Raw genomic sequence first — 12125 nt, 5'->3', positions numbered from 1 at the left:
TGGACGACACCGGTGATACATGAAGTAGATCTGGATGATTGAAATTTAACAACATCTGTGTTGTTGACACAGGAAGATGAGACTTTATTGGCCAAACTGCCTCCTCATCTCTGAGTGAATGCACCCACAGATGTAGGACTGTTGAAAAATATTCCGCCAGTCAAAATTAAGCCACGATCTGATTGGAGACCACGGATCAAACAATATCCATTAAAACCTGAAGCAGAAAAAGGAAATGATGACTTTTCTAGGTATCTGTAATTATTGCAGAGCCTGGATTCCATGTTATGCAGAGATGGTGCAGAAATTGCAGGATTTAACACACTCTATACCAATGGCTATGACTGACAAAATACAGTGGAATAAAGAAGCTGAAGAACAGTTTACAGCTCTTAAACAAGAACTTGTGAGTTCCACAGTATTATCTCTGCCCAATTATGCCAAGCCATTCACTCTCATGGTGGACACAAAACGGGGATTCATGTGTGCAGTCTTGCTACAACAACATGGTAATAAAAATAAACCAGTTGGCTATTATTCCAAACGTTTGGATACATTCTTATCGCCTGCTAGACAGATAGCTTATACAGCAATGCTACTGTCTCAGCCACATATTACCATTGAAAGATGCAACACCTTGAATCCCGCCACGCTCCTACCTGCTCAGACAGACAATGAACCATTAATAGATTCTGACCTTTTATTGGATATGCAAAAACAGGCACCAGCGCAGGAATGACATTTGTGGTTGAAAAATGGGGCAACCCCAAACCCCAAAGGACTTTATTGTATACATAACAAACCCATCCTACCCAAAAGCTTATTCAAAGCAGCTGCAATTGCGACACATGGGTGTGTCAACAGGGGGGATGGTATATATGGTAGACCAATACTTTATTACCTATGGATTTAATTTATACTCAAAACATTTTTGTACAGCCTGTGTTACCTGATTGAAACACAACCCACAGGGAAGTATAAGACCCCGGAGAGGGCAATTCCCAAAACTACAGTATCCTTTTCAAATTGTTCATATGGACTTTATTGAACTAAATCGATGTGGACCTTATCAATACTGTCTAGTATTAATTGATGCCTTTTCAAAATGGGTAGAAATTGTTCCATCACAAAAAGCAGATGCTTTAACAGTAGCAAAAGCACTGTGTAAGACAATTATTCCGTATTATGGAATACCAGAGACATTGTACAGTGATAATGGAACACATTTTGTAAATGAAGTTGTACAAAGAGTAGCAGAACACATGAAAATTAAGTTAAAACATCATTGTGCTTACCACCCACAAAGTGCAGGATTAGTGGAAAGGACAAAGGGCACAATAAAAATAAGATTAAGGAAATGTATAGAAGAGACAAAAACGAACCTGGATTGAATGTTTGGACCTAGTAAAATTGTATATGAGAATAACACCAACACCATCAGGTTTAACACCATTTGAGATACTTTATGGACGACCATATCGTCTACCAATTTTTGACATGGATACTAAAACAGCAGATGAGGAACAAACATTAGCAGATTTTATGAAAAAGACATTAACACAGAAAGAGATAACTTAAACACATTTACTGCCGAATAATTTTGATCTTCCACAGGATGGCCTTCCAGTAGTCCAGCCAGGAGACTGGGTGTTCATCAGAGTGATTAAGAGGAAGAACTGGTCCAGTCCTCGTTGGGAAGGTCCATATCAAGTGCTGTTAACAACACCAACTGCAGTAAAGATAGCGGAAAGATCAACGTGGATACATCTAAGTCACTGTAAGATACAGCGTGTGTTGGCTGCCTCCACAGTGTAAGGGGAAGTCTGGCTACACAGGGAGTCTATTTAATTAGCAATAGATTGTCTCAATGCCAGTGAAGCAGGGAGATCCTTGCACTATTAGGTGAGGTTGGTTAACAACACTGTATCCTAGCAATCATGACTGAACTACAGCAGACCCCGGAGCGGCGTGCTCAGCGCCGCCGCTGCCGGACTGTTGGTAGGGCAGCCGGTTGCGTTGTGATCTTAGTGTGTTTCGTGCTCCTCGGATTCCTGGCCTGGTGGTTGACCCAAGAATTGCAGCTCACTGTGGACCGAGCCAGAGAACAACGCAAGCAACGTCAGAAGAGGTTTATTCATAATGTGAATGAGACAGATGGACACCCTCATATATACCATACTAATTTGTGGTACAGAGATGTTCATTTATTGGCTATGGAATTACGTTACTAATTGTTATGTTTGTTTGCAAATGCCTATATCCTCAACACACCTAGCTCTGACGGCTAAACCGTACCCTGCTAGGGTGACAGAATGTCTTATCATACGGATGCATAATCAAACTGTATTTCGGGGGCAGCAGTTCTCAGCAAATCTGATAAGATGTAACACCACTTGCCTCAGTGCAACCACTTATATGATAGGGATTTCAACAGAGGACGTACAAGCGTGCCCAAGTGCTGCTCCATTGACTAGACTGAAGGGAAATCCAAAAATATCATCACGTTAAAGTGTCATCACAACGGCCATTCCCGATTTGCTTTTACGGGACAGGGAATAAAACTGTAGGTAAAATTAAGAAACGTCTGTGTACCCAAATGTATGTTTTATCAAATAATTTAAGCCTAACCAAAACATAACATGTGGATGGTACTTATCTTCATCACATTGGACGGGGATGTAATTATACAGGCTCCTGTCCATGGGGAACGGATGAAGCATGTGCTTATGTTATTAAGTTTTTGCTACCACCTGTAAATGGTACTCCGGTGTATGATGACATCTATTGGCTTTGTGGTTCCAGACTGTACATGAGTCTCCCACCAAATTGGGGTGGTGTGTGTGCACCTACCAAGGTGACTGACCATACATATGTGGTAGTGCCAAGGACCTCCACAGAGAAGAATGGCAGCACCAGACGGAGGAGATTGATATACCCAGATGTGTTACCACATGATCACATGTGGGGCTCGGATGTACCAAAGGACCAAAAATTGTGGTCTGTAGGAGATAAAATAGCACATTCATTGTTCCCCTGGATAGGAGTGGAAAAAAAAAAAATTCATTAATGATTGAAACTCTGAATTATCGATTGGGTCTGTTCATGAATGTAACTGAGAAAATAGTAGCAGCTCAAAACACTGAAATAGATGCTTTACGTACCATGGTGATGCAAAATCGCATGTTTTTAGACTTGCATACTGGTTCACAGGGAGGAGTTTGTGTTCTGCTGAACACAACATGCTGTACTTTCATCCCAGACTCCATTCATTCAGTGGATGTGCAGGACGCATTGGAAGAGCTGAATAAACTTCATGATGCAATGCATAAAGACACCCTAGCCGTGAACCGGTGGAATCCCTGGTCCTGGTTGACTTCAGGACCATGGTGGCAGTTACTATTGAAAATGGTGACACCAGTTATTATAGTCCTAATTCTGATTGGACTTTGCATGTGTTGTGTGATCCCTTATATCAAAACAATGGTTGGCAAAATGGTGTCAAATACATTTGTACAGTGTAATCTGGCTTTCCAACAAACTATGCCAAAATATCAAGCATTGAAACAGTCAGACCTTAGTGGAGAAAACTATAATGACTGTGTTGAGAATTATGATGATATTGAAAAGCTCACAACTCCAGTTCAAGCTTGAACTGTTGACGTGATGAGTTAACACACTCTTAGCCTATGAAGCTTTAGCTGAAAATGTAATAAGACAAGTGGTGTAGTCGAATAATACAGATAAATGGTTCATTTATACCAGTCAGCCGAAGTGACGTGTGGTGGTGGTGTGGAGATAATAGAATTTTTGACAGATTGCCTAGGAATGTGTCAGGCTACTGTGCTTTAGTGTCCCTACTCCTCCCAGTAAAAGCCATTCCCATTTTAGCCAAGGACTTGTTGACGCACCTAAAGTCTGTGGTGCCTGAAAATTGGCATAGAGTAAAAAGAGATTGGAAAGGAGTGGGAGATCCAACATATATTGACGCAATAGGAGTCCCCAGAGGAGTGCCTGATGAGTACAAACTGGCTGATCAGATAGCAGCTGGATTTGAATCCTCCATCTGTTGGTGGTGTTCAATTAATAAGAACGTAGACAGAATAAACTACATCCACTACAACGTGCAGAAATTGGGAAATTGGACAGAGGAAGGTCTTAAAGCAGTACATTCCCAACTGGCAGCCAACTCACTGATGGCCTTCCAGAACCGCATAGCCCTGGACATGCTGCTCACTGAGAAAGGAGGAGTCTGTGCAATGTTTGGAGAACAGTGTTGCACATTCATACCGAACAACACAGCAGCCGATGGAAGCCTGACCTAGGCCATTGAGGGCCTGCGGACACTGAACAAGAAGATGAAGGATCACAGCGGCGTTAATGCCGAATTCTGGGACTCGTGGCTGGACGTGTTTGGGAAGTATCGCACTTTGGTCTCCTCTGCGCTTATATCTATAGCAGTTTTTGCTGCAATTCTGACCTTGTGTGGATGCTGTTGTATTCCTTGTCTACGTGGTCTAGTCAATAGAATGATAACCACTGCTATCTCACCAGCCAGACAAGATTCAGCTCAGGCATACCCCCTTCTGGGTAACCATCCAGAAGATGACGATAATGAGACTGATGAAGAAGACAACTACAACCACTATCTTCCAGATCTGTTCCCTGATCCAGGTGATTATGGTGAACCTGACGATGACCTCAACACCAACGATAAGACCTCCCGAGTGTAAATGTATTCTTACCATTGTTTAATGACCCTGCAGCTGAAAATCTGAATAAGAAGTGGTTGCTTAGTAACAACTGTTTACTTTTAGGTGAAGATGTAATACCGTTGGAATGCATGATAAACAGGGGGGAAATGTTGGAGTGATTCTGTGGATACACTGTTTTATTTTATCATGCATGTTTTGTGTTCTCTCTGCTCTGATAAAGTGTATTGTACTAATGTGATGGGTGAAGGTTACTTAAGATATGTGACATGACGTGTTTCTGCAAGTTGTGGTATTTCTGTGTGCACGCTAAGCTCTTTTTCAGGACATGTGAAGATGACTCATGCAGGATGCAGCCGAAGCTGAGCAGTGAGATAAAGAATAGAGAATTGAATGTTCCAACCACAGTGTGATTGTGATACATCAGTCCTTGTGTCAGAAGAAGTGTGATTAATCGTTAGATGTCTTAAACACATCTTAATCGCGCCCAAGATTAAAAAGGTTCTGAACATCCTGAATGTATTGTGCAATCAGCAGTTCTGCGGCAACAGCTCACGCGCTATCACTCTTCCCCTTAGGAGCTGTACCGCCCATGTATGTAGGGAAGTCCTAAATAAAAAGAGCGGGAGCGCAGGCCAGACTTTAGTGTAGCTTTGGTGTACAGCCTGACTGCACTCCTCGCGAGCTTAAATTGAATTCTATCTCTCACTTGTTTTATTGCCTGGTTGTCTCTTCCTCTTATCAAAGATACAGTATACTAAACCCGACACCTGCTTACTCCAATTAAGAGCCCTCTGCATTTATTTAACCCATCTTAATTACAATTAGACACAATCCAACCACCAGTAGCAGTGGGCAACCAGTCTGGTGCCTAGGGACCAAATCCAGATGTAGACACGCTGCCTGGGTCAAGGGCAGAGAAATGAGTAGACCCAAATGTGCATGGTTTCACGGTGGGAAGAAACCCACACAGACATAGGCGAAACATGCTTCACACAGAGAAGAATGGGGCACGGGTGCAACTGAACCATAGACCTTATTGTTGTGAGGCAAATGTGCAACCCACTGTATCATATAGCTGGGCAGGATTAAGTGAGTGCAAACTAAACAAGTTTAATGTGCTTTATGGACCACAATAATGTGTACTGTGGGCCAAATACACCAAGAAGCAGTATTTAAGCATTATGTCTTCTTTCTGGCAGTCAGCAATCAGGATTATAGCCAGCAACAAAATTGAAGGGATTAATCTGAATATTTTCATTGCATTCATTTAAACCCAGTGGCCTCAAAGTGGTGCCAGAAAGAGTCCAGAGTTCAGGTGTTCATTGCAACCACACACTCCACTCGATTTCACAGATTAACACCACTCTTAAAAAGGGGAGCAGTTTGTCAAAATATCCATCAGTTGCTTTGATAGTTAGAAAAAACAAAGGACGAAAAAGCGGAGCCCTCCACCCACCACTTTTTCGGCTTGTTCAAGCATTTTAAATGTGCTCTATTTATTGTTAAATTTGTCACCTGTTTTTTAATTTAGTCTTTTGTCAAATGTCCTTTTTAGTTTTAGTCATATTTAGTCATTCACATACCATTTTTTAATTAGTCATGTTTTAGTCAAAAGAGAATTCAATGTATTTTAATCTTGTTTCAGTTGAAACATGTGGAAAAAGTGCCACAAATACTTTCAGGATACACTGTATAACACATAGCTAACTGTATATCACACTTTAGCATCAATAAAGCGCATCCATCTAGCTGTTTAAATGGAGTCAAACAATGGAAAACTGGATTTACAGTCTGTAAATTTGAGGTGAAATGTTTTGACACTAGCTGCAAAAAATTAAATATTTCTGCATTTTGGACAAACAATCTAAAGATACAATATGTGCGTAATAGCTTACCTTAATGGCATAGTTGACCAGTGGATCCTTGGCGTAGGAAGCGGTGTAGTACACAGCGTCGCCTGCTTCGCAGCATGGTTTTCCAGTGGTCAGGCGAAAGTGAGACCAGCTGTCAGTGCCAAACCTCAAGTGATCCTTCTGACCAGCCATGAACCGATCCTCACACTTTGTGGCTAATTTACGCAGTGTGTCTGTGTGAAGGCCCCGGATCCTCCCGACCACCTCATCCCAACTGTCTATACCCCTATAAAGAGCAGCAGGCCTGTGTTGCTTGGAGCCTCCTCCTCCAGCCGAAGCTCCTCTATTTGTGGTCTGAGCCCTTCCTGACAGAGACTCTGTACTCAGGTGGGCCCTCCTCTCCCTGCCAGAGGTGGCACTGTGTGCAGCAACAGGTTGGGATGCCAAGCAGGACATGCTATTAACTGGACGGCTCTTGGTGCCTGTGGCTGATGGCTTTTCCAGGGAGTCACCACTCTCCTGCTCCTGGAATCGATGTGGCTCAGAGCTGACAGAGGAGCTTTGACTAGCTGTCTCCCAGGTAGAGTCTAGGTCATACAGAGGATTGGCCACACTCAGGTTGGTGCCCCCGGGTTTGGCTTTAGCTCGAGGTCTCAGGGCACCCTGGGTGGGCTCTTTGTCCCCCAGGCTGGGTTCTGTACTGGAACGAGCCACAGCCTTCTTTGGTAGTGGAGGTGGTGTGGCTTTTAGGGCAGGTTGGTCAGCAAGGCCATCCAGGTCAATTGAGGCCAGAGTGTCATTTGATGCTTTGAGGTTTCGTGGCTGTTTAAGTGGGATCATGTTTGCTCTGGATTGACCTGAAGAGAGAAAAGATTATGTTATATTTATTATGTAAATAAGATTGAATGCAAGTGTAACTGAAAGTGTACTTAAACAACTATAAAATTAAACAACACATAAAATTAAGAAGTATACAGTAGCAGTCAAAAGTTTGGGATCATTATCCCATTCAACTGAATGTAAGGATCACTGTGATTTTCTTTTTGTAATTGCATTTTCAATATTGGCCTGTGACCCTTAATTAGAGTAAGCAGGTATAGAAAATGGATGGTATAGAAGCAGGGATAGAAAATAGGTGGGTGGATAGATTTTCAATATCGTTACTACTTTTGATAATTTGGGGTTGTAGTATCTGACTTCAATGAACTTTTTAATTGACAACAAACTGAAGACTTAAAAATTTTAAAAATAAGACTGCATTAAAATAAGAAATTTTATATGTATGAACCAGTGGATTAGGTTTAGCAATGTTGTCTCAGACAACGCTTTGTGTTTTGTTACGTATAAATGTAAATTTGTTTATCAACATGCATTCAATATGCAAATCTGACTACAGCCAGGGTCCATTCTGAGTGGAATTTGCATGTCCTGCTCGGGTTTGTGTGGGTTCCCTTAGGGGCTCTGGCTTCCCCCCATTTCATAAGACATGCAGGTTCAGTGAATTTTAAACTTTAAATTGAATGTAGGTGTGAGTGAGCGTGTAAATGTGTTTGACTATATGTGGCCCTGCGATGTACCGTGTCCTGTCCAGGGTGTACCCCACCTCTCACCCAAAGTCCGCTGAGATAGGCTCCAGTCCCCCATGACCCTTTACTGGAACAATTGGGTATAAAAAATGAATAAATAAATCAAAGACAGGAGAAAAATATATAAAGTATAGTTTACTAATTCTATTATCTTACTCTTATTACACAACTGCTTCTCAAATTCCTCTTTGTAAAATAACAGTTAACGGATTATTTGTGTGGACTTATCAAATGACAACTTAAGTTTATATAAATATAAATATATAAAGTTAATATAAAATCAATATGCTCTTTCAGCTCAACATCATTTCAGATTTATTTGTTGCCATTGTCACAAATACAAATAACTAGAAAAAAGTTATTTCCATCAATATCCTGAACCCATTATTCCATTTTAGGGTCACAAGTTGCTGGAGCCTATCCCAGCAGTCACAGGGTAAGAGGAGTACACCCTGCCAGTCCATTACAATGTCGAGACCTAAAGTATAGACAAACAAACACATTCACACTATGACTCACACCTACGGACAAGTTAGAGCCACCAATTCACCAAACCTGCACATCTTTGGAAATGGAACCCATGTAAATATGGGGAGAACATGCAACTCCCACAGAGAAAGAACCAGATTGGAAGCAAACCTAGGACCTTCTCGCTGTGAGTTAACAGTGCTAACCACTAAGCCATTGTGTCTGACCTGTCATTACATCATCAGGGTGTGCTGGTCTTTCCAGAGTTCTGTAAATGTAACCGGTGACCAACAATAACTTCTATGTTGCAAGGGGAATTGCTTGTTTAAATTAACCCATTCATTCATTTCTACCACTTATCCCGGTCCGGGCTGTGGTGGCAGCAGAGCAAGTAGCTCATCCCATACTTCCCAATACTCGACCAAGTCCTGTCACACTTCCAGTAGAATCATCCGTAAAATATGTATGTACAGTAAAATCACCCATGTTAATTTAACACTGCCAGTGTTAGTTTTACACTGGTGATTTTACTGTGCAGGGGATCCCAAGGCATTCCCAAGCCAGCTTGGGAAATATAATCTCTCCAGTGTGTCCTGCGTCTTCCCTGGGGCCTCTTCCCTCTTCTACATGCCTAGAAGACCTCCCTAGGGAGACAAAGAGGGAGCATCCTCACCAGGTGCCCAAACCACCTCAACTGGCTTCTTTCAATGCAAAGAAGCAATGGCTCTACTCTGAGTACCTCCTGGATAGTCAAGTTTCTCACCTGAAGTATAAGCCCAGATACCAGACAGAGAAATCTCATTTCCGCCGCTTGTATCCACGATCTTATTCTTTTAGTCATTACCCAAAGCTCATGACCAAAGGTGAGGATAGCAGCATAAATCGACTTGTAAATTGAGTGTGTCACCTTCCAGCTTAGCTCCTTCCCCATGACAGTCTGGTACAGCATTTGTAAGATTTCAGATGCCACCCCAATCTGTCTATTGATCTCACACTCCACTCATGAACTGGTTGGCCATACTCTCAAAAAAGTGCCTTTGGCTGCTCCCTTGTTTTCACTCGGGGTCATCACAGCAGATCCAAGGTGGATCTGGAGCTGGTCCACCGTTCCACGACCAGGGCGGAACCCTCATTGCTGCTCCTGAATGTGAGGTTTGACTAATGTTCTAAGTCTCCTCTCTCAAACCCTAGCATTTTAAATCCAATTCAATTCAGTTTATTTCAATAGTACCAAATCACAATATAAGTTGCTCTCAAGTGCTTCACAAGGGTAAGGTCTAACCTTACCAACCCCCCTGAGCAAGCATGTAGGTGACAGTGGTCAGGGTAAAAAACTCCCTCTGGCATTTTTTGAGGAAGAAATCTCAAGCAGACCAGACTGAGAGCAGTGACCCACTGCTTTGGCCATTCAAACAATAACAGAGATCAAATAAACAAAGTACTACAAATAATTATCAAACATGCAAAACAGGAATACAACAAAAGTCCAGTTGAAGATCACTGTAATTGTCCATGTCTGTCTCCAGACAGTTGCAGGTTAATTCATTAATTATTTTATACATGCACTCAATTTTAAATTGTTTTTTTTTAATCAGAAGTAGTCACATGACAGTGATGTCAATTTGATGCACCAGCACAACAGTATGACAGTTGCATACAAGGCAGAATGAGTCTGGCAGTGTCTGGCACTAAACAAGTGAGTTATTTGTGATAACATTACACATTGTATTGAAATATATGGAGGGTCAGGCATTCTGACAAATGCAATGTTGACTGTGCACTTGTGTATCCGCCCATCCCCTTTTCAGGCAGATTATCCATCTGAAAGCCCTGGGTGTTCAGAGCCCAGATTGGGAATGCTACCACAGGAATTGCTTTATTAAACCAAACCTGGGATAGAGAGACTTTATTTGATCTTGCTCTAATGCTAATCTAGAACTGTGCCCACTGAACAAGCTAAAGAATTCAGTACTCTTCATCATTAAGCACAACTGTTGCCTTAATCAAAGATTTCCCACCCTAATAAAAACAGGTATCACTGAACATATTAGGGATGGGACCGATCCAATCCCGGATCGGTATCGGGTTCTGATACCGACGTAATTCACGTATCGGAAAATACTGATCCAACCAACTGTCCGCTGAAAGGGAAAAAGTCTCCATTAAAATCCTGTGCATGAGCATCGATGATGATACATTTATTTTACAGTTGAAAGGCTTCGTGTTTACCAAAGGTTCAAAGTTTGCACAGCACGAAAATAGTGAGAAAGAAAGAGAGAGAGAGAGAGAGAGAGAGAGAGAGAGAGAGAGAGAGAGAGAGAGAGAGAGAGAGAGAGAGAGACAGAGAGAGAGAGAAAGTGAGCGAGAGAGAGGAGGAGAGCAAGAGACAGAGACAGGCAGCGAAAGAGAGAGAGGGAGAGAGACAGGGGGAGATGGAGAGAGAGACTGCTGTCTTTTCTCTTTAAGTCTATAAAAATAAGGCTATAAAAATCCATAAAAAAAATAAAAGTATTTAATTCTTTCACCAAAACATCAAATCTAGGCTTTCATCTTAGATACACCTTCTGGCAAATTGTAGCTGAACTTTCAGGTCTCATTTTTAAATAAATCCTCATATAAAATCAACAATAATGATAATAATAATATTAAAGCAAACAGAACTCTGGTATCGGATAGGAAAGGTATCGGCAGATATCCAAATTCAGGTATCAGGATCGGATCGGAAGTGAAAAATTGTGGATCGGTGCATCCTTAGAACAGATAAAAATATTTTAATGGAATCAAAACTGGCTGTTGTTTATAGAAGGCAGAGAACAAACAAATAACACCATGGCGTGTTGCACAGTAATGTAAAGTGAACGAATATGAAGTGAGACAAAGTAGCAGAAAGAATCTTGTAATAGCCTTCTGTTAGTAAGAACAGAGTTATTAATGGTCCAGTGTGCAAAAGCAGGACATAATGGTGGCCTGCGCAAGTTTCACATTCTGCACAGGGTCATAGGCATGTTTTATTAGCATAAAAATATCCGAAAATCTTCTGCATCACATTTTATTGTTGCATTTTTGTATTTTAATGTGGCTTCAAAACACAGTCATACAAATGTTAGACTCCACCCCTTCAGGATGTGACCATGCCTGCAAAATTTAGACAGAAATATTTTGAACTCAGCCCATTAGTCTGCTTAGAACACTGGAGGTGATGTCATCTGGAGAAATACACAGTTCAAACACAGTCAATGAGGTCCAATTAAAAGTCTGATTTAAACAGTACAAATATCCAATACTATTGTCATGGGGCTAAAATGTGGGCATGTACTGAACATAAAGGTCAAAGAAAAGTATGATTTTAACAGCATAACACACAAAATGAATTAGAGTAAGATGCGCACACACACACACACACACACACACACACACACACACACACACACACACACACACACACACGGCTCACCAAATCAAGTAATTTGTCTTATTAATTTTGGATCTGTTGTTGCCTTTTATTG

The 12125-nt window shown here is 41.5% G+C and overlaps 1 protein-coding gene across 1 annotated transcript in view; it reads right to left on the bottom strand.

Moving 5' to 3' along the window:
* The window catches only part of peak1 (pseudopodium-enriched atypical kinase 1), a 321752-nt gene that overhangs the window by 13577 nt on the left and 296050 nt on the right, over window positions 1-12125 (bottom strand). Inside the window, 1 exon segment of the mRNA XM_034175994.1 lies at window positions 6608-7422. Within this exon segment, the coding sequence (XP_034031885.1) occupies window positions 6608-7422 (815 nt within the window).

Source organism: Thalassophryne amazonica, chromosome 8, assembly GCF_902500255.1.
Source record: "Thalassophryne amazonica chromosome 8, fThaAma1.1, whole genome shotgun sequence".
NCBI lineage: Eukaryota > Metazoa > Chordata > Actinopteri > Batrachoidiformes > Batrachoididae > Thalassophryne > Thalassophryne amazonica.
This window is presented reverse-complemented; position numbering and strand designations above follow the sequence as displayed.